Source organism: Dermacentor variabilis, chromosome 1, assembly GCF_050947875.1.
Source record: "Dermacentor variabilis isolate Ectoservices chromosome 1, ASM5094787v1, whole genome shotgun sequence".
Classification (NCBI taxonomy): Eukaryota; Metazoa; Arthropoda; class Arachnida; order Ixodida; family Ixodidae; genus Dermacentor; species Dermacentor variabilis.
In genome coordinates, this window is record NC_134568.1 from 175943604 (window position 1) to 175967695 (window position 24092).

A 24092-nucleotide genomic window follows, 5' to 3' on the forward strand; every position below is an offset into this window, starting at 1 on the left:
CAGAGAACGAAATTTGTTCATTCGTTAGAAACAATTCAAAATACGGCGCATAGTTCCCGTCCTGTGTCACAGGTACCTTATGCCAGGCGTGGCCATGAAAACATACCTTGTCCACTGCCGACACGTCGAGACTCTGTCCTCGTCCGAATCCGACAACTCGGAATAGATATGCTGCTCAGTATCATCGCTGCCACTCTCGGAGGAAAATCGAACTTCTTCACTGTCCTAGCCTGACAAACCTTCCGCAAACAAACGTGTTGTTGTTGTTTCCCCCCCCCCCCCCTTTTTTTTCGGGAGCGGAGCCTTTGCCGGCATGCACACGACCAGAGGAGACCGCCATTTTTAAATCCCAGTTGCCAGCATCAAAATGTTATTCGGTCAAAATGGAAGCGGTGAATGCGCTTTTTATTTTTTTACTGTGCCATCTGTTGAAGCCAGAAAGAACTAAACAAAATTTATCAAAGTAGCCTGACTGCAGCAGTGCACAAGTGCTTGTTTCAGTGTGGACGAGCCCAGCTTGTCTTCGGTGGGAGTGTTACAAACTGTGTGGACGAGTTCAGCTCTTCTACGGTAGGGAAGGGGTTAATGCTTCAGAATGCAAGGTTTTGACTGTTACCCCACTTAATTGTAATAATACTCTAAATTGAAATTTACGTGCTCCAGACTGTTCCAATAATAAGATGTATGTGCTGCATACTGCTTCAGTGTGCTCCAGGATGAAATTTTATCTGCTTGAAAAATTGCTATAAAATGATTTTAGGCATTCCCACCCCTGCGAGTGCTGCTTATATGCGAAACGCATGGCATCACATAAGCCGCACATGTGGGTAGCAGGCTCCACGTTGTGCCAGTACCAGGAGCTTCGGGGAATGTATGCTAGCTGAAATAAGGCTGGAATAGTGCTTCACCAGCAGTTGCACGAGGTGAACGTCCCGAAGTTGCACATGACCCTGAGATGGAGGTCAAACATTGACATTTTCACTGCCAATAATTGTATGCAGCAGCTTTGCATAGTTGGTGTGTATGCTCAAAAAGAGAGCAGATTTGCACAAAGGTCTATCTTACATGCCAAAGCACCCAAAGGAGAGGGATGCTGATACATCAACTTTGCATTCTTAAGGTTCAGCTTAACAGCAGAGATAAGTGCACATTTTGTTAGCTTTAGCTTATACTTTACTGGGTCAGTATAATGTAAAACTGTTCCAATCTGTGTCTTCTTTTTTTTTTTTTTCCAAATCAGCCATTAGTCCTCGTGATCTGTCAAAATGGCTCATGCTCTGCCCATTTGGGAGTGGCGCCCGACCATATGGGCTGGACACAAGCCATTCTGACCTGTCACCGAAGGCTAATGGCAGATTTGGAATAAAAACAGATTGGAATAGTTTTACATTATATCAGCCCTGTTCTCAGTTTATCATTGCAACTGAGAGGAGAGGGGCCAATATGGTTATACACACAAAAAAACTCTGCTCTCAGCACATATTCTAACCCTAATTTTCAGTGTGAAATCACTGCCTCTAAGTCCCTCCCACCAACAGTGACTGCCATTGTCATGGCATGAAGTGCCCGAAACCACGTGCATGTCATGCTGAACTCTCTTTGCTCCGCACACACTCTCACACCCAACAGCACAGCAAGGGCATCATCATTGCACTGTGCCCAGATTTCTTTCACTCCTGTGATAAAAGCAGTAGAAACCAAAGGACACCTGCAGAAGCTTATTTCAGGCTGACTGCAGAAATGCACAAGCAAAAATGAAACCATGCATTGGCCGTTGTTAAGAACGGCCCAGCTGAGGTGCAAGTTTTGCCAGCCAGTTGCAACAGCGGCGTTAACTTTCCTGGAACGCCACCGCAAACCTCTAGCCACGACGTCACTAAGTCGACTGTGTGTGAAGAACAGTACGCGCGTCCTCGACTCTCCGTCGCTGGAGCCAAGTTGAGTGCGACGAAGCAGCCTTTGTGCCTGAACCCGCCACCGCCAACCTGGTCTGCTGTGAACGACAGAGTCCCCGAGGGAACTTAGTATGAGGCTCCTTCCCATGCGCCGTTCAAGAGGCAAGACAATGGGCACCTGGCAGCGCGCTGCGGGGGTCAGCTCGGGAATAAAAAGCGCCTTTCCTCACGTAAACCCCGAGTTCTACGAAGTCCGTCTGGCCTCGCTGTTCCGGACCGTGAACCTGTGCGGAAGTGTGTGTGTGTAAGCCGTCCCGCAGAGAGGCGGCTTGTTTACGATGTCTGGACGAACGTTTCCCTCACCCTGGGATCGAGGGAGGACCGAGTGTTTATAAACCGCTGTTGTGCGGCTGCTCAGTGTACTCTCTCAAGCAGTCATGTTAGACTGATGTACTTTCTCTCGCAGTCATGCTAGACTGATGAACTGCAACGTCCTTATGTAGATAGTGTAAATAAACCCATATTCCTCGTTCTCAATGAGAAGCAGTCCTTCCCTTCATCAACCTCCTCAGCGTGGATAAGTTGGACGACGGCATGGGCCAGCTACCTTCTAATTCATGCCCGACTCCAATCTTGACAACTGATTACGAGCGATGGGATTGAGCCCCCAATCCTAACACCGTGCAGATTGACCATGCAAAACACACTTTAGTTCTTCACCCCTCAGTGTTGCCAGACGTTGTACAGTTCAGCGGCTATATAAAAAAATTGAAATACCAATTTTCTATCATGCTGAATGCACTCAAATTTTGTCAGCTTGTGTATGTGAACATGCAATGCATATTTCAAGCTAGAAAATGTGGTGTTATGGCCCCTTTAACACAGATGTTTGTTATATTATGAATTGCTGTGCTGGCGCATGATGCCAACAAATCATTTTTCCTTGTGTTTGCTGTTTCCTGGATCTTCTATGTAAGTGTGATTGGCACATCGAAGCTGTTAGTGACTTTACGTAAGGATTATTTCTGTGTTTTTTGATGTTCTGCAGTTGAAGTTAACAATGCAGCGGCCAGCTTGATAGCAGACAACTTCGTGAATTTTATTTGTGTGCCTCCCTGCATGCAGGTTCTGGCTGTCACGTGCCATTGAAAGTTATCTGCGTGGGTGCACCAGTAGTGCTGATCAAGACTTCCTCCTCTCCAGAGGCCTACTGCAGGTATGTGCTGTACTTATTGTCTAAAGACAAGCCCTAGTAGCGTTTGTGGTCTGTCTTGTGACAGCACATAAAATCTTAATGTCTGTCAGGCTAAGCACTGTAGTTGTTTGCATGCTTGGCATATTTTTACCCCCCTTTAGAGTTTGTGTTTAGTGCCACATTCAGTATCACAGAGGTAAATCATGGACAGTCCTCTTTTTGGGCAAATCTAACTAACACTACCAAGCACACTCAATGAGCAAGCCCTGTGCAAACATTTCACCTGGTTCAAGCTTTTAGCTTTAACACCATAGCATTTTACATTTGTGCTTGCTTCTGCTTGGGGTGGCTCATAGTGCCAGTGATATCCAGCATGTGTACAGTAAATGTTTGTCAGAATAGACCTCCTAATGGTGTTTGTAGATATGCAACAGCAATACAGTAAAACTTATTTAATTCAAACTTTGGTATTTAAAAAATTATTCAGACTCTCTTTCAGAAACAATATGCATTATTTGTTGGTATCCAGGGTTCGTACACCTCCTTTAAACTGATGTTGGGGTCAACTTTTTAACATTCAAGGTAACAAACTCTGCATTGGGGCTAGGCCATGGCCACTATCGGCAAACTATCCCAGTTATATATATATATATATATTTTTTTTTAAGCGTGTCACTAAGCGATTGCAATGAGGCATGTCCGCAGCCACCACTACACGACATTACCAACCATCACGCCAGAAGGGGATTGACATAATTATGATGAGAAAGTCAACTTAGATAAGCAACCTGAAGAGCTTGAAGCTTGTGCCTAAGTCAGCAGCTTCTTAGCTGCAAGAATTTGCTGCAAAGAAGCAGGATATTTCACTATTTTTCAGTGTATGTGTATGAATAAGGTTTGGTTCCCCGTCCTAGAATTTTGGTCTGCGGCATCCTTGGAAGTCTTGGAATTGTAATTCAATTTTTAATCAAATGTTCTGTACAAACCCTGCTGGTATCAAACATTTGTTAATTTGGAGGTAGTTGGCCATGCACCAGTTAGTTCAACCAAGTCCCAGTATGTGGTGAGCATGGAGCATCGCAAAAGCAGCAGCACTGGTGTCCAACTGAGACGCAGCATTAGAGTATGCATCGCCACAGACATAGCCACAGTGTAGGAATGTTATGAGAGGTGTGCGAATGGCATCTGTCCCAGCATACCGGTTTTGCATGTGCTTCAAGCAGTTTCCATAAGATGGCGCGCTCGTGTTAGATCCATCTGCGAACGAGCGCAGCGAAAGATCAAAGAGCGAACGCGGAGCTGGAAATGGAAGATGCGAGCCCTGAACAGCAGAGGCAAATGAGAGTGGCCCTTTCAGTGCCATGCGTGCGGGAAGCTGGCGTCATGCTGGTGCCCGACCGCTTGTTTCGTACTATTGTCTGCTTGCATCAACTTTCGCTTGCGCTTGTTTGGTTTGGTTGGTTTGGTCTCATTTATGCTTGTTTCGATTGTCATTGAAATGGGTGAACAGGTTCACAAAACGATTAATACCACAAGAAACCATGCAAAAGCAACAAATGTATACCAGCACAATGCACAGAAGTGCTCACAACTGCATGCGATGAACACTAACGATGATCTGATGTCGATGTGGCTTCACCCTTTAGAACGAGCTGGCAGCCCCTAACATTAAAACTTCTTTCTGGGCGAGTTGGTGTATACTTGACATAAAAATTGTAACAGCGCAAGCACATGCAACCACAAAGTAACAAGGACGAGACACAAGCGCTGACTGTCAACTAAACTTTATTGATGGAAGACTGATACCTTATATAAGGGGAAAGGCAGAAGTGAAGGGGGAAGGGAGTGATACAATCGGGGAAAATGACATTGCACATCGATGAACGAACGTGCCGGTTGTCAACGGAATCAGGCACAGAAAAAAAAAGAAAACTAGAAAAAAGAAAAAAGGCGAGGGATACTAACATATAATCAAATCAGTAAGCGGTCGCTTCCAAAAATTGAAGCTCTGCAGCAAAAAGCGATACAGAGGGGGTGCTTACACACTTGCTGCCATATTTCTGTATGTGGAACGCTTCTAAACTGACGCGCACCGTCGTGTCGGCACTCTTACCGAGAATCTTCGTCTCTCCCAATCGAGCCTCGCAACCTGTGCATTCAATTACGTGCGCGAAGTCCGTCTGCGTACTCGTCCTTTAAGTTACTTAAATTTCGGGCATGTTCCCCCAAGCGTTTATTAATGCAAACCGGCCGCTGCAACTGTTTCGATTTAATGCATTGTGAGACAAACAAAGTAAAAGGCACTTCGACTGTTACCCATGAAATATTGGACGTGAAGATATATATACCTTAGCACCATCTAGTGCCAGCACCCAATTGATGTATAATTTTGGCTAGTTGTGATTTTTGTGCAAGAAGCTATTTTGTTTTGATTTGGTTGTTTTGTATGCTATATGGGAAAGTCCTGCATTTTTCCATGCCGGTTTATTGTGAAACTTTGTTGCATATACATACTGCCTGCACTGCAGTTACTCGGTAGAAACAGACAAATGGGCTAGCTTCTTCAGAACTTGAGTGGTCATTGAAACCTAGTGGCTCACTTTTAAGCAAGCGTAAATATGCACAAAGCAAGAGTGCAACAGCTGCACCAATTGCACAATTTTGATCAATTGCATATACAATTGTCGCTCATTCATCTAGTCATTCAGGCTGTTTGCTTACATCATCATCAGCGACGTTTTGACACCTGCTCTTGCTCGCTCAGTCGCCTCGTATGCTGCTACTTCCCGTGGAAGCCGGTGTAGCAGCATAGCGGACAACTGAGTGAGCCAGAGCAAGGGTCAAAACGTTGCAGTGGCCTACTCTCGCATGACCACGTACTTCATCTTGACGTCACGACACAATATCCTCCTGGAAAACGAAAACAAGACTGGCTGTAGAAAAGCTATTATATTAAATTATTCAGGATGCTCTGAGCCTTGACAGTATATTTCTTTTTTTTTTTTTCCAGAGGTTTAGCTGTATCCGCCTTTATCTAGAAAAAAAAAACTGAATAGCAGAAAAAATATCCTGTGACAACCCCTTTAAAATTGTGTTCAACATTTCAGGTGTGCATTATTTACTTATTGCCATACACTTCAAATTATCTTTTGTCATGTAGCAGAGCACAGCCGACACTAGATGAGGCTGTGCGCGCTTAACTAAAATACAGAAGTGTATCAGCCTGTCTGATATGCGTATATATGTGGCTTGGACATGTGCTTCAAATTTATTTGACCTCATGGCACTACTAATGTCTTGCAGCTGGTCGCTGGCAACCTAGTCAACTGTAATGTGCGCCAGAAAGAAGTGCTTCAAAGCAGTTTTGACCTCCTGGGCGAGCTGGTCAAGTTCAATCTCAGGGCATTCCGGCAGCTTGACAAGATCCTCAGTACTGAGGCAAAGGTAAAAGTGTGAAGTGCATTGAAAACAGTAAATTCGGAGGCATATATGAAAACTTAATGTTGTTTAACTAGCGTTACAACATTATTATTTTAAATGTTGTTTTATAACATTATAAACATTGTAAAATACCATATGAATTCACCATTTTCTTTATTGTTGGAGATTGTATAAATTAGGTAACTGGTAAAGGAAGATTATCCAGCCAGAAAAATTCTTGACAGCCGCCAATCTTAGCATGATGGTGAGGCAAATCGTTGATGGCTGGTGCTACCACATTTTTCCAGTAAGGAGGAGGAGTAGATTTTATTGAAAAGAAAGGAGGAGAGGTCAGCCTGGAGAGCATGTCTCTAGCCTGCTACTCCTCACTGGGGAAAGGGGAAGTGGGAAATACAGGGAAAGGTAGGTGGCGGGTGATTGTTATAGTACAATGAGATACTATATACACGTTGTCCAATATGCGGATGCGCACTGTAGGCGCAATACACGAAAGAGTAATCTCGTCACAAAAAGTTATTGCGCAAACATATTTCACACTGACTGCACGTCTCACAGGTTCTAGAGGCAGTAATTCACTGCAGTGGCAAGCAGCTGTTTCCATGTTAGACTGTATCGCTTAGCATTAGGACACCTTTTGCAGTTTTACACCAGAAGGAATGCTCAAGAGCCCGTCCAAATTGCACATGTGTGCTATGCTCATATGAGTGGTACAAGGTGGTATGGCTTGTTGTGATCATGGATGCATTGGCTAGGATTAGGGGTTGGCTGCTTATTTCAATGGTAGGATGTTTGCCATGCTTGCGGCCTAATTTGAGGTAATGTGGCAACCATTCAAGCACAGGTGGGTGACTACGGTCATATATTCTGCATACTTTGACTGTTCTTTGCAAAAATTGATTAAACTCTTTCCTTACTAGCCCAAAAAAATCTGTCAATTTGATCGGCAGTTTTTCGACACATTTTTAACATTGGCGTTGATATTCTTCCATGAGCAATGCCATGCACCGTATGAAATGAAGACTGCACTTCAACTGCTATTAGTTGGGCTTGACAATTTTCAGCACATTGGGGAGTTTGGAAAAATGGGTATCCTCTAGTGCTTCTAACACTTCCCCAATCAAACAATGCAAAACTTACGCTCTGGTTGACATGGCTACATGATTTTTAAAGAACAGAAGTAGTGAAGGCACTGAAGCTTCTGTCAGATTGTATAATTTCCCAATCCGACATCTGTGCTGCTTTAACGGTGTCTCAAACATTGGTACATGCTCAGGAGTGTGCGTTTTTTTAATGATTTTGTTGGACTAATATCAAGTTAACTCTATTATTTCCCGCCATAAGTTGCTTTTATCCATCAGTGTATATATGTACAACTGATTACAGTGGAACCCCAGTTATGTGTCCGCTGATTTTGCGACGTCTTAGGTTTTACGGTAGATTAGTGCACTCTCGGCGAACTCCTCATGCAGAAAGTGCATCAAAAAATCTCAATTATACAACCCGAGATTACGCACATCCCATTTTATACAATGACTCGTGCAAAATTGCGAATCCAGTGGCGAACATGTGAGGAACACTGCCAGCCTCTGGCAGCTCCCTCGCGCCGTCACCTCCATCAGGAGTGGGAGTACACCCCTTCACATGCGGAAAGCTTCAACATTCTATTCCCCCCCTCTCCCCCTCCTCCCTTCATTGCAGTCTCATCACGCTTTCTCTCTCTCTCCCTCTGCGTTTTTTTGTTTTGACTGCTCGCTCACGCTTCTGCAAGTTTTCTATTAGCAGTACCTGCTCCCGTCACCAGACGCATCTGCGTGTATGGCCGACAGTGTTCCTGGCGCTTTGCCGAGCTCGCTATTAGAGTTCTTGTACATACTCCCGCAATAACTCTACTTGCTGTCTTTGCACAGTGCCAAGAGCACTGGCATTTATATCAGCCTCGTGCGCTACTGATGGCGGCGTTGCGAACAGTGCTCCAGTGACGTCAGACGAAGGACTTGCCTTTGTCTTCGGCTATGCTTCGGCTAGAATAGCTTCATTTTCATGTGTTTGTGCACGCTGTTCCTGCTTGCGTAGCACAGCACTCACCAATTATTATCTGTATCATTTTCTTTAGAGATAGGTTTATAAATGCCAGCATTAGGAGAACAACAAACCTTGTATATTTGCTGTATCTTCCATATAACCACCTGCTGTGGTATCCCAGTGGCTATGGCATTGTGCTGCCAAGTTCAGTGTCGCTGATTAGACCCCGGCGAAATGCAAAAACATTCTATGGCATTGCGCTGCCAAGTTCGATAGCGCTGATTTGGTTTCGGCTGTGGTGGCTGAATTTCGATGCAGGCGAAATGCAAAACACTTGTGTTTACTTATATTTAGGTGTATATTAAAAAAGAACCAGGTAGTCAAAATAATACAGTGTCCCCCACATTGGTGTGCCCCATAAATATATTATGGTTATGGCACACAAAATCGCAAAATAATTTCTATAATTTAAAATATATTTTTTTTCTTATAACCACAGCCCATGCAAGCAGGGACATGATCTCATGACTCAGTAGTAAAACATAATGCCAAACGAGTAAATCAGTGCAGCCAGCTTTGTAAATGAAACACGGTCGGACGACTCATTAACTAAATTTCACATTGATTAAGCGGCATTGCAGTTGAATAAAGTCCACCACTTAAGTGCGCTTTTAGGGGGAAAAAACATTTTAAGTACAGTTGAACCTCGCGATAAAAAAATGGGGGGAACGCAAAAAAATTCGCTTTCGCGAGAGTTTTGTTGTTGGGAAATGAGACAGCACAGATAGGTAATGCGACGCAGAATGAAACTTGACTGTCATAATTTCATTAGCCTACTCTGGCAAGCTTTGCTGCACTGCCGACAGCCGCATTGCCGACAGTACAAAGTGCACCACATGCATCGATCAGCAGTGGCAGTTGTGCCGTGGAGCAGTGTTCTCGGTCAATTGCTTTCAGAGATACAATCACTTCTGCAAGATTTTGTGCAACTCAGCACCAGACACAGAGCAACAGCACTCCACGCAAGCAGCAGCATTTCTCCAGCGCACGCTGTCGTCCATAGACGCCGACGCATCCAGTGCCGAGCGTCAAAGTGATCGTATCTCGTGTACCCGAAGGCAATCGATCGAGGTTACGGCCCCTCATCGCAAATCTACGTCTGGTGCCAAATCTGCAAACAATGCCTGTCGGGTGGCACCGAAACCAGTGTTCTTGAAGCAAGGGATGCGTATTCCCACAAGGGATGCATGCATATTCTCAGACGATCACTTAATCCCGGCCCTATGCGTGGCACTCCATGCTGCGACCGCCATCTCAAGCGCCATATTCCACGTCGGTGGGACAAGGATTTCCTTGTTTTTGCTGCATTTTGCTCACCGAGGTGCACATTGAGCACTGCACTAGGTGTGCAAAAGCCATCGTCACATGTCGGTAGCAACATGCATGCTGCTTCGAATGAGCGATCATCAAACAAGATCATCAATAGCCATTACATGTTTCCAGCGCATGTGATTGCTCCCAGCAGTTGGTTGTTTTTGTTAACAAAAATGGCGACACCCACGCAAGTGTAATGTAGTGGTATTTTACGCAATTTTAGTGCAAAGCAATCGCATTTGAGCACATTTTAGAGCCTGCTAGCCTTGCTCGAGAGGTAATATGCGACGTTACGTTCCGGCTAATTTCGTTGATGCGGGTTTGTAGTACAGCTAGATTTTGTTGTCGAGAGGTACGAAATGCAATCAATCGTATAGCCGTTTGCCGGGGATACGAAAATATTTCTTTGTCACGAGGTTTCATTATCGCAGGTTTCGACAGCGTATCTCGTAATATAGTAGAGTCGTAATGCAGATTGGTAATTAAGCCCATTTGTTATTGTGCCAACCTTACTAAATTTATTTTTTTACCCATTACTGCAGCCTAAAGTCTGGGCTCTTCCAGAAGTAAAATCAAGGGAGTTTTTAAAACGAGCACTAGTGTAATATAGCAGAATACGCCATATGAGCAATGTGCCATATGAAATATTGCGGCTCTCAGAAAACAGGCAGCAGTACCAGAAACAACAGGAAAATTTTTAGTCTGTAAGAAGAAAGTGCATTGGAATTTACTGTTAATATTTCCTTATCTCTACACTTCTGCATCTTCGTATAGCAACGAAAGCTACTCCAGCTGGTCAATGGCTACTTGGTGGACTCCAACATGTTTGTTCGCAGCCTGGTTCTCTCCCAGGAGCACCTGTCTGTGTCGGATGACTACGAATCCAGAGGTGAGCTCCTTTTCTACCTCACAATATAGCTAAGCTCTATTTGTCCCTGCTTTGTGTGTTTGGATGTGGGTAAGGCCCTGTACATTCTTGCAAGGTAGTAAATGTGCTGCATACATTAAAGGCCAACTGCAATGAAATTTTGCTGGCTAAATTGGTTATAGATGAGTAGTCTATATACTATTGAAGCAATCTTGACAAAACCTCAGGGCTTATAATTGTATAATTTTCTTGTTACCTAAGCAGATGACGTATGCACCTTGTGGTTAAAGATACGACATTAGTCCCAGCATGTTGCTCTTGAGATTTGCCACTTATATTTAAGCATCCACTTATTGAACATCCACTTGCATTTAAAATGTCAAAATTTGCACGGAGCCTGCTCCATATCAGCACCATCTGAAACTAAGCTTTTTATGTAGTCAAACATTTTTTTGAAGGTGGCCTTTAAGGATGCTGTAAATGGAGAGATAAACACTAACAAGATCTTGGCTGGCTCTGGTTGGTCATTCATATAGGAAGAGGACAAATGGTGCCAAACACCAAGGAAACTAACAGGATATAATGTCAAGTTCATTCAGGCAAAGCATTTGCTTGTAATGTGGCAATAAAAAAATTCTACCTTTTCCAGATATTTGAATTAAGATTTTCTATATCATCGACGGGTAAATGTAGGGTACTTTCATATTACCCATTCTCAAAACTGGTGATAAATTTCACCATGCTAAAATGGTGAAAACAATAAATTAAGGGAAAATGTGTAGCAGTAGGTAATCTCTTTAGGATGACACATACCTGTTAACAGGTCATATACGGCATAAATTGTGCATTATCAGGTCAAAATAATGTTGCCGTTGGTTGGTTCAAGCAAAATTTCATGGTAACTTTTATTTGTATGAGACATGAGGCATGATTATGATTATATATGCTGCTTTCCCCTTTGTATCAGGTGATGGAGAGTTCAGATCTGGCACTCACAAGAATAATCAGGCTAAATAATGGTAATAAAAAAAATAGTGCATACAAACTCAAATTTAACAAAAAAAAACAATCACAGAGAGGAGAGAAGAAAAAAGCAAACACTAAGAAGGGGGCAAATAGCTTGTCTTACGTTCACATAGGCGTTGGTTCACATCACTGAACTGGTTCACTGTTACTGACGGAATTCTCTGGAGCGCCACCAAAATTCCTATCGCCCTTTGGTTACTTCCACCACTTCCCACTGCGGGTCCTGTCCCTCCGGGAGAAAGCCCATTGCCATTGTCAACGCTTCGCTCTCATCCAAGACCCTGTACCAGGGCCAGCAGCTTCGGGGATGGCAAGGTTCGTCGGTACTGGATGCAGAATCCCAGGACACTCTATAACAATATGATGGAATGTTTTCTCAGAGCTGTTGCATAGGTTGGGTCTAGGCCCACAGTGAATTTGGAGCTCAGTGACAGTGTTCGAATGACTCCGCTTCAGGCTTCGCTCAACGGGACACTGCGTCAGGAATTATCGTATATGGGCTCCTCAATGGCCACCTTTTGGGCACAGTAGGTAGACATCATTGTCTTCTGTAGTGCAGTATCCTGTCAGAGACCATGCTCGACTTTGGCTAAATGCTTCCTTAGTTTCTGCCACTGGGTCGGCTGGTGCGGCGCCGAAAGCCTAACTGGATCTGCACGGTATCGTTCAGTGAGCCTTCTCATGCATGCCACCGATTTGGTGTTAAGGCACTGAATATGTACATATTTGAAGGCTTCTTGCGCGCATCTGCCTTCCGGCTTAGCAGCAAGCCGATGCTTGTAGGCTAGTTTCGCCACTGCCTCTCGGGCCTCGAAGGAGGACCAACCAAGGTCACCTTGTATGGCTTCATTAGATGTGAACCTGTGCGTGCCTAGAGCTGCACGGCCAACTTCACACTGCCTGGTTTCAAGCACTTGTCTTGTCGACGATGATAGGCAGATGATTGAGTTGCTGAAGGTGAGTCCAGGCACCGCCACTGCCTTCCAGAGAGCACGGTATGGTCTCATATCTATAAAAAGACCACAAAGTCAGACTTCCCAGAAATGCTCTGCGGATGACTGCCCTTGCCCGGAGCTCTTCTTCATATCTAAGGAGGTAGTTATGGGTGGCTGATACTTTTATTCCGAGGTATCTGTAGCTGTCGACCCATTCAACGGGGCCTCCGTGTGAACAGAGGAGTAGTCCTTCGTGGTTCTGATCTGCGCTAAAGCACTGCACCTGATATCTGTGCATTAAAGCATAGCCCGAGAGATGTGCCCTCCTCCGAGCAGACATCTAATATGGCTTGGAGGTCAGAGGCACTACCTGCCAGTGCCACAATGTCATCTGCATATTAGCGGCGAGAATTTGGAGTGGTGCCCTCTCGTGAGTGACGTCACGGCCAGGACGCCGCTCGCTCCGGCTGACTCGGCTGCCGTGCGCGCTCGTTCCTTTTGTATATGCTGGGGGCATGGGTGGCTCGAGCTGTACTTATTGAAGGATATGTCGGCTTCTTGCTGCTGCCGTGCCTGAACCACAGTTCCTTCTTCAAAAGTGCGTGAGTCGAGAAAATTTGCGGCTTGGATATCACAAGCTAAGTAGCGTTGAAGGGGTCTACTGGTTTTGCAATGCATATATGCGCCGTGTCTGTCCATAAATTTTGCCTTAAATGAATGTCTACAAATTCAACACACGAAGTTGTGTATGATACTTCACTGAGCACTTAACATTCCTTTAGTACTTGGCTATGAGAGACATTACATTTTACATGGAAGAAAAATCTTGGTATTTGGTGTCAACATGTTATCCATGTTAGAAGACACTACCCAGCAAAGCTGCCATTATGATTATTATTACTCTGGTGAGTTGTTCTAGTCAAGTATGGCCATTTTATTAATGCGTAAAAGAAAGTTAGGCGCGTATTTCATATGGAAAAGTTTGCTGCTACTTTCACCACTCTCTGAAACAGGCCCCCATAAAACAAATTGCTCATGGCTGCTAGCATGGCGGCACGTCATATTAAAGGGCCCCTGAAACGGTTCGGACAAATTTTGTAGACGTGTAGGGTTCAGCTTAAATAGAACATTTGCACCACAATTTAAGTGAAGCATTACGTGTTAATGGAGCTACAAGCGATTAGAAGTTACCCTCCTCCCTAGCCATGCTTTTCCTCCTCAACTCGTACGCCGAGCGAGCGTGGCTAAGCTCCGCCTTCACTGGTTCAGAGTCACGATGCGATGTCACATCATCCACTTCCGGTTGTTTTGGAGCCCGCCCCAGCCCGCGCGAGACCTCTCCGCTAGCCGCTTGGCCGTCGACCCCAAGCGAGAGCTATCGAAGCAGCGTGCTTGCGAGCATTCTGTCGTAGCGCCGAACACGTCTGGTATTCCGTTAACCACACGCTAGCGGTAACCACAGGCAAGCTGGTCATTTCGGCAAATGACTGGAGGCATAAACTCAAGCTGATGAAGGAACTTAGCATAGACGTACGTGAGCGGCCTGATCGGTCTGCATGGTCCATACACTTGTTGGCGCTGCGCTTAACCAGCCAAACACAGTGCTAATATTGCTCTAACCAAGTGTAAAACATTTTAAACATTTATACAAACAATGTGTTGATGATTACACTCCTGTGAAAAATACACACCAGCAACAAAGAAGAATACACTTCGTTGCTGCTACTGTGTATGGTTGAGCTCTCTGCCACCAGATGGCTGCACCGTGCAGACCATTCACATTTGCCCTTCTGCTCCTCTCATGGGTCATCCCGTTACGGCACAGTCAAGCGGCCAAACTCTGTCCCCTTGCGTTTGCCCTAATACCGGACTCGCGAAACGCTATTGCGTTAGTAATCTTCCGGTGTAAAGTGACGGCCACAAACGCGCAAATCCTGGCGCCGATCGGATAGCGGCAGTCCGATGCCCAGCAGCCAGTTCGCTCGTACGCTGCCTTGCAGAGGGACACGATGTCGCAGCTTGACACATTGCCACTCGCCACGTTTGCAGTCCAAAAGGCAACAAAGTCGAATCATAGTGCTCGTGAAAAGACTGAGCCCGATTCTGACCGCGGAGCTCTCGTCAAAATGGAGTACGTTGTAACACAAGCAGACGACACTTGCTGTGTGCCGGAAGTGCTCAAGTGTACTGAAAAATTATTCTTGTGCATTCTCTTTATGTTACTTTCTTTTCATAAAAACAAATGAGCTAACATTCCAACTATTATGAAGATCATTTGTTTACCATAAAGTTGGAAAAATTATCAATCACGCGCCCTTGTCAGCCAATCGGATAGCTCGCCCCACTGACGTCGTATGGGTGATTTCGGTCATATGGGTAGGGGCGGCTTAAAATTCCGCCGAGCACTGTGCTGCGATCGGCAGCGATGTGCATTTTTAAAACCTTATAATAAATTACACGCTTTACGCGGGGCACTTAGATGTGTCAATTAATGATCAGAAGGACCTACTCTAACGACTCAGTACACTTGTAGAAAATCGTCAAAAGCGTTTCAGGGTCCCTTTAACACGAGTACTTGTTTATCTTTTTCGGGTGACCGCTGTTCACCGCCTAGCAAATGTTATCGCACACCGCAGGACGCACCTGCATGCATCGGAAGTTTCTCGAATGTTTTCAATATTTCTATCTGCTGTCTCTTGTCACCGAACCTTGTGTAATCTGATTTCATGTATGCGTGATGTGAATGGTGTAGAACTTTCTGGAAGACACGTGGGCAGCAGCGATTACTCTGGAACATTCGATGACTGATGTATAAAAGTCGACGCGCTTGACCCACTGATCAGATTTTAGATGATCGCCGACTGTGTTCGCTGCTATCATTGTTGTTTGAGTGTAACTTGCTTTTGAGGGCACAGGTTCGCCAAAAAAAACTCTAGTTTCGTCATTCACAGTTTTGCTGCCTTCTTCACCATCACTACCACATGACAATATGTAGAGTATTTACATAATTAATTCACAAGTACCATAGTAGCAATTGCTTGAAAGAAAAGGTTTGTGGTTAAGATCGAGAAATGATAAATTGCAAGCGATGAAGTGTTTCATAGTGGCCCTCAGTAGCCTTTATCGACAATATGGCACACCCCTCACGCAATAGTACCAATCGACTGTCGTCATGGCGATGCACGCATTGTTCGCAAAACCCATCAGTTCGCTACAACTTCAAATTGAAATCATGTAGCAGTTTTTTACAGCATCAATTGCAATGCCTAAAGTATAAACCCCATGCAAGCGATCTTGCGTGCGACAAGCGACGCAATGGAGATGGCTGTCGCGTTCGCTCGTCGCCTACAAATCGTGCCATCGTGCCCCATGCGAGTGATGACTTCAAGCGACATCTTTCCAGTGTTGCCGGTATGAGGGCAGCAATATAGGCTGGCGAAACTAGCGCGACGCATGCTTTAATAACTCAAGTTCATGTGTTTTACTGTAAAAAGCAACATAAAATATTTCTGAAGGCCTTCCAGTAGGTTCTTATCCTTGCACTATAAAAATTCAATCGTTTGCTCGTTCCGGGCCACAATCGGTAGTACTTGAGTGATGTAAATCCAGTTCCGGCTTTGCGCTATTGGCAAGTCGCTTATAGCACTTCCGGGCGACAAGCGACGAATTCTAGATTTGCAGAACCGAGCGATCGTGTGACAAGACCGAGCGATCTATTCACGCGATGAGCAAAGCACGATGTGTTGCATAATGCTGGTTCCCAAAAGCCAACTTCGCCTTAGTACATTAATGTTACGCCGTAAAGCATATGTGAAAGTATTGCGGTGGAGCATAACAAGCGTGGGAAGGGGCAATTGTCACGGGACACAGTATGTATTCCTTAATTATACATGCGCGCGCTCGCCATCTCCTGTCACAGTACCAGTACCGATATGCCTAGTAAGCATAGTGGCAGGCATCCAGAGCTTTTTCGGATGTGCCTGTGGTGATTTGAGCCCTTAAAGGGAAGCTGAAGAGTCTGTCGAATTCAATAAGACGCTCATATACGGATGCGGGAACCTTATAAACCATGAAGGTAAAATTTTGGGGGGGATTTTTCACTTAGGAGCGACGCAATCGTCGGTTAAAATTGCGCTGTAGCTCCGCCCCCCCGTCGAGCGCCGCATGCTGCTGCTGACGCTGACGACGCGAGCGGAGACCGGAAACCGCGGCTTAGTGACGTCAACACTGGTGTTCCGCTCCTTCGCAGTCTCCGCTACCGTGCCTGACCGAGCTTATTTCTGCGTGCGTACTGTCCTAATCTGCTTCGCTCGAACCTACATTCCTTTATTTGTGTGTATATAGGAGTGGTAGTTGACGTGCGCAGCATCAATTGAACTTGTAGGCCGATCATGCCGGCGTTCTGTGCAGCCTACGCTTGCACGAACGCCAGCAGCCGCGACGATGTTACGATGTTCCATTACTTCCCACAAGACAAGAAGCTTTCAGCTAAGTGGGAGGCTGCTGTGAAGCGAAACAACTTCAAGCGCTCAAGAACAAGTGTTGTGCTCTAACCACTTCCATGACGATTACTACCGGAGTTTATCAATAATGCGTGCTTCGGGTTCTCCTAAAAAAAATAGCACGCTGAACGGAAGGTGCATGTTTATCGCCCACCCTTGACGCAGGTTTCATCGCCAAGCGCCGCGAATTTTCTATTCGCACGTGTGTCGTGAAACAGCCTGCATGCAGCTACCATAACGCAATGCAAGCGTAAAGTTTGCGTGTGTTGGAAAGCCTGCTCACGCTAAGACGCTGCGCTCCCCCTTCTCTCGCACACATAAGAAACCGACCATCTCGCGTAGCCGACGGAATTCGCCGGTTACGAGTAGCGTGCAGATGGCGTGCTGATGAAGGTTCTATACTACACGTGCTACAACAGCCGGTAAACTTTTCCTGCGTTTAAACCGTCTTTGTAGATTGCCGACAGCTTTGGGGCAGCGCACAAATGCTTAAGATCGCATCACCGCTTACGTTCTACGGGGAGGCATGCAGGAACATAACACTACAGTTGTTTGCCCGGAAACGTACTCACTGGAACGCTGAATGCAGCTTAGCAAAAAACATACCCGCCAAAGAACATTTCCAACACAAGGAGATGCTAACACTTCGCCTTCGTTCGCGTGGAAAGCAGTGCTTGCACCTGCATTTTTTGCTTCTTGGAGAGGGCGGCTCTTCGCAATTGGCTCGTACATGTAGTATGTACAAGTATGTACGTACGTGTAGTGTGTACAAGTATAAACCCCTTACAAGTGATCTTGCACGCGACAACGACAGTGCTACAAGCGAGGCGATGGCTGTCGCGTTCACTCGTTGTCTGCAAGCCGAACTCCACGCGAGCGACGGCTTTGAGCGACGACTTCCCGGTATGAGGGCAGCAATATACGCGCAGAAACTAGCGTGACGCATACTTTATCAATTTAAGTTGATGTATTTTACTGAAGAAGAGCATAAAATATTTCTGAAGGTCTTGCACTAGGTTCTTATTCTTGCACGTGTAAAATTCAATAGTTTGCTCGTTCCGTGCGACAAACAGCAGTATTTGAGTTATGTACATCAAGTTTCGGCTTCGCACAATTGGCTAGTCGCTCATAGCATTTCCGGGCGACGAGCGACAAGTTCTATATTCCTAGAAACGAGCGATCGAGCGACAACACCGAGCGATTTGTTCAAGCAACGGCCCGTTTTGTCGCTCGAAGCCGTCACTCGTCACGATCGCGCGCAAAATCGCTCTCGTAGAGTTTGGACCTTACGCCGAACTCCTCAGAGAAACGCAAGCTCTCGAAAATTTCCATGACCATCTCAGCAAAACACCACCAAACTACTTTGCACCGTGCTTCATGTGTAGCGGCAGCAGTCAGTCCGGACGAACACCATTGTTGACGTCACGAGGCGCCCGACCAATCACAGGTGGAAACGAGGCGCGCGAGCTGGGCGTGTCTGCTGCTGCACTTTTCGTCGAAATAAAATATGTTTGCGCTTTCTTTCGCTCAATTTCGATGCGATATTCGAATTCAGAGGGTTGAAAACCACGGCGTACTGCTCTTCACTCATTTTTTCTGGAAAAGCTTTCAGCTTCCCTTTAAGGGCAGTAAAAGATACGTATTCACTTTCTCAAAAGGCCCAATTTTTCGGACGTTTTCGTGGCCGCCAGGGAGTGCGACAAATAGGACGTTGACTTTACAACTGACCAAGAGGATGCTTCAAATGGTCCGGGGGTGAACGGGCGGCAGAAGGAACATAAAAACAGAAAGGACCTACGCATTGAGGAATGAACTGGAAAGGAAGCGTGCTGCCGCTTCTTTGGAGGACCTTGAGCTCACAAAAAAAAAAAAACTGTTGGCTGATGCCGAGATTCAGGTGTCCCTCATCCAAACCAAAATAAGCTTCTTAAAGCAGTGAAATGCAACACTGAGGTGTTATGTGCGGGCTGTCAGGACAGTTGAAGTTGACTTAACAGCTGTTGAAAGAGAATCTCAGTTGTGACAAAGTTCGGCCCTCATACCAATGAGCTTGCTATCAGTTGATAGAAATAGCTCATATTCGAAAATATTTGCTTCTGAACACATCTCTTTTTTATTCTTATTTGAGAATGTTTGACTCAATTCGCAATGCATTTTACCATTTTTTTTTTCGAAGGTATTTTATTGGCTGCGCATTTCACTAACCACTCCTTTCTGTTTTCTTTTTGAATAAAATAAACACTACTCCTTACAATTAAAACCAGATTAAGTTGTTTTCTTTTTAAAAATGTTTTAACATGCTTACTAGAGAGTGACGGCATCAGGCGATATGGTGTCAGCCCGTCTTGACAAAAAACAATGTTCTGTATCACTCAGGAAATCTTGCAAAGCCACTCGGGGAAAACCTGGAAAACTCAGGGAATTTCTAAATGTCAGCTTGGCTGTTGACTCTGCCACTTGAAGCTGCTTGGCAATAGTCATAATTTGCCTGTCAGGGTTCCCACTCATCATGGCCTCCACCTGCTGGAGAAATTCGCTGTGAATGTCTGACCACAGGCACCCCTTATTTATCTTTGTCTCACATTGTGTTTGGCCGTAGACTATTGTCTTGCCCCAAAAAGAAAGGATTTGGTGACATTCAAGAAGGTGGCATTCTCTAAGTGGCTTTGATTTGAGTGTGAGGTGACTAGAATAGTGTGCACCTTCATCTCCTGTGTCAGACTGTAAGCTGGTATTCTGGAATAAATGTGCTAGATAGGTGACAGAGGGGTTGATGAAGACAGCGTTAACCCCCGAGACACATAAAGTGGGAATCTGTCTAGTGACGATTTGAAGCCACATCCTCAAATACTTTGTACACTTGGTATAAAGGTTTTACTGTACTCACAAAGGTTTGTACTCATTGCTTAAAGGGATAGTGAATAAAAAATTTGTCGCCGAGATTTCTGTCTCCATTGATAGCTGTCGCACCGAGAGCGACCAAAACAACACTCTTTCTGAGAAGTGAGCAAAAAGTAATTATTTTAGTGAATATTTCTCAAATCACAGCACCTACCGGCCTCCTCCGAAAGCTCTGGCAAAACCGGATATCACGTCACGCTTACCCACCTCGAGGCCCATTGCGAGCGATCGTCCACACTGAGCGCGCGAAGGGGCGAGTTGACGTTTGCAGCAACGCGCTTTCTTTGTTCGACCGTCCTATTCGTACCGCTTCCTCGTGTGAGCTGTTCGAAAACCTCGTCTTTGATCTCGTGGATTTGTGGTTTGATGTGTGGAGCAGCCATGTCAACGCCGCAAAATGCCGAGGGTCTGCTGTGCGCATGTGAAAACGGCAGGCAGCGGTAGTCTTTCTCGCGTACTTGTTCACGCTGTAGTTTTGCGCACAGGTGCCGTTTGACCGTAATTTGTCGTTTGTACGACGTTCTGAGCCAGATGTTTGGCCAATTCTGCCAGAATGAATCGAAATCCGCATCGTCTGAAGCGACGGCTGATGAAAAAAAATTCGCCGACATGAGACTGGTGGCGCCATCTCGTGTGCACCAAGGGAAGGAGTGCTCGGCTGCGATGAAACAACGGGACGCTGAAACCGCTGCGCATGTACTCGTTCACTTCGTGAATAACAAGACGTTCCCTGCTTACAGAGGCGCATTTCAGTCACTGCACATGCCTGGCTCCAATCCTCCTCCGTTGCTTCATCGCATCTATTCTCAAAACAGCTACTTGCGCGCATCAAGCACCTGCCGCGCAAGAGTCGGCAGCCGACTGTTATGCTCACGCCGCCGGCCACACCTGCTCCGATGGCATAGGTACAGGGAGGTCTACACGCGTCAATATCTTCAACGATTTCTACGTTTTTTTTTTCAACAGTGTGTACTCACGGCACCTGTATTGTGCATTGATGGCTTTCATGTTTTACGCGCTAGCAGCTACCCATCCAAGCGGGCGGAGCAAGCCGCTTTGCGCAGAATGCAGAGTAAATTCCTTACGTCGCCTGACATTGCATAGCCTGAGGCATAAGCGTCCTCGCTCTGTTGAAACCAAACATGGCAAAGCGTTTGCGTGAGTGAATCACGCTGGGCGCACCGCCTCGGATGCAACACTGTCAATGAGGCGTGCATCTCTAGTCTCGCTAACTCATTCGTGACAGGTGCGAGCTTGCGATCCGAGCCGCAGGAACCGCGTTTAAATCTGGTTTCCACCTATGATGCCGCCCCTGATCTCTCGAGGCGAACGCGTGTACATGGAATGCACAGTGTAAACACCACTTTGCTGGTCCAGACTCTCTCGGCACCACGGAGGGGGACTGCTGCGGCGGGTCGTCGTCAATTTCGCTTGACGACGCGGACTGATCGTAGGCATACGCCTTTATCGTTCGTGGTCGTTCAGTAGGCCGCTCATCCAAGTCGGAGTCATAAGTTCCGCTCATGCTATCGCTCTCACTAGAACTTTGCATTTTGCACTGCGCAGCGCGAGAAAAACAAAACTGCGCAGCCGGCCAGCTCGCTCCGCGGCTGCTAAGGGTAGGTGTGACGTCAGATCTGCCGGCTTGTTGTCGGGAGCGCTTTGCGAGTTACGCAGTGGCCGCTCATAGAGAGTCAAAAATAAAGCCATCCGCTCAAAAGTAACCCGAATAATGACTATATACTATAGCAATCGTGTCTTAGGAATGCAATTGTGGGGTTTTCTCTATATTCTCCGATTTTTATTCCGTATCCCTTTAAGGAACGGTTTGGTCCTAATGGTTGTGGTCTCTGTCATTGATTAGATTTCTACATAATGCTTTGGTGGTGTTCCCTCTATTACAGAGTATGCTGAGAGGAGCAGCTACGTGCTGAGCCATATTGGGGACCAACGAAACCGCATTCGTTATCTCAAAAAGTTGGTTTCTCTTGTCACCATCTCCAACCTCACACAGGTATATTAACATTTCTTCATTCTACTGGTAGTACCAAGTGTCAGTGTCGCCTTGTGTTAGGAAAGGATAATTGTGGACTTTGTATGACAGAAATTAAATTCCTGGCTTCTTGAGCACATGGCAATTCTGAACTTTTATTGGATAAAATACGAGAACATTGAAATTCGAATCTTGTGAAGAGGAACTAGCATAGAAACCTGCTTGTGAGCTTTATTTTTTACCAGAATGTGACAAGCACGATATATTCATATGGCAAGACTTTCAGCATCATTCTGTGTACTTAGTCACGGTTGCAGTTTTGAAACACAGTGCAAAGCAGCAGGCTTTGCATTGCACAAAGTGAAGGGCAAATTGAATAGACCTATTAGTGTGCAAACATGGTGCTATAGAAATAATGCGGATTAGGTGCTGTCTCTATCTTTTCTGACATTTCCCTTATGTGTACTGATTTCTTTTCCTTGTGTGGTAAGCTTCTAACCAGAGTTAACATGCTGAATAAAATAGTGCTTCGGGTGTAGCAGCATACCACTGACAACTGTGACTGAAAGTTGTAGTAGGCGTGAGCGAAGCTGTCATTGTGCATAATTAGTGCAGTTCTTTTAAAGCTAAATACTACACAAATAATTGCACATTTCTTCAGATGGTAGGCTTTTTTCGTACAATTGCTCCCATGCGCAAACACCGGAGCAACCTTCCGGACGCCGCCATTGAGGACCTGGTGCTTACACTACCTTGCTGTCCTAGCACTAACAATAAGGCTAAAATTTTGTGAGTACCATCTCATGCTGCATCATTAAAGAAAAAGAGCCATCGAATGGCTTTTTTAGCATGCAAAAACAAAGAATTACATCGAGTAGCATACTCCCATCACTTCCCAAGTGCAGGCAGTCCAAAAGTATTAGGTACAGAAACACTAATAATGGATGGATGAATATCTTAAGCATCCCCTTTGAAACAGGGCAGTGGAAGATGTGACCAAGCTTGTTCTTTTTGCCTTTCTTCTATGCTTATCGTCGTTCCGTCAGAATAATGGTTCATATTAACAAACCATTGAACCTGATAAAATTTCTTACCCTGAAATCTATTATGTTCCCTCCCTGCCTTTGTGCCACCAAAAACAGCTGACTAACAGCTGACCAGCACCATTCCAGCCGACTTTACTAGTCTCCTTGGCAGATTATTTTTCTTTATGCTGTTAACCCACAATATAATAGTAAAATTGGCAACTTGCTTCGGTATATCGAAAATTTGTTACGTTGAAATTCAACCTTTTATGCAAATAAGTACAATCGCTAATAGATTTTTCTTACACGGAAGGGACCTGAAAAGTTTATGAATTATTGGGCAATCAGAAAAAAAATCAAATTTAAATGAGATAAATTATTTCGTTGAAATTGAGAGTTGTCTCAATGTCTCAGTGCCATATCAGCTCGCCCAGTCTTTGCTCATGTAGCAGATTACCTCTGAAACAGGGTGTGTGAGCTGTGTATTCGTTCAGCCACGCTCACAGCTATACCAAGGCACGGCCGCACTATACAAAAGAAGCGTGCCAACCTGCCCACCACTTCCTCCACTCCCTTTGTGCGCATTTTATTATGTTACCGGGAGCTCGCTCCCCTCCCCCCTTTCCCCTTGCTCACACAGGAAGACAGCGCTCATCAAACAGCCATCCTTCTCGGCTCATGCTCCCACGCTTTCAGTTGCACCTTAAAGCATACAGTGTGTGGGGTGCAATATTATCTTATTAGGACCTTATAATACAGATATTAAGTTCCTAAATAAATGGTGTTCTATGGACAATAAGTTATAAAAAGTTGACAGCAGTGCAGCGCCTCAAGGTACTCGTAGCACTCATGCGGTCCGAATAACTGCCGTACTCTGGGAGAGGTACCCGTAGGCCACTTGGCATGCCTGGCTGA

General features: G+C 45.4%; 1 protein-coding gene across 2 annotated transcripts in view; it reads left to right on the plus strand.

Annotated features, from left to right (window-relative positions):
- Nucleotides 1-24092, plus strand: part of LOC142588399 (short transient receptor potential channel 4-associated protein-like) — a 127631-nt gene that overhangs the window by 96783 nt on the left and 6756 nt on the right. For both annotated transcript variants that reach the window (XM_075700058.1, XM_075700069.1), the window contains 4 exons: nucleotides 3021-3111; nucleotides 6394-6534; nucleotides 10702-10816; nucleotides 22064-22173. In XM_075700058.1, the coding sequence (XP_075556173.1) occupies nucleotides 3021-3111; nucleotides 6394-6534; nucleotides 10702-10816; nucleotides 22064-22173 (457 nt within the window). The remainder of the gene's footprint in view (nucleotides 1-3020; nucleotides 3112-6393; nucleotides 6535-10701; nucleotides 10817-22063; nucleotides 22174-24092) is intronic.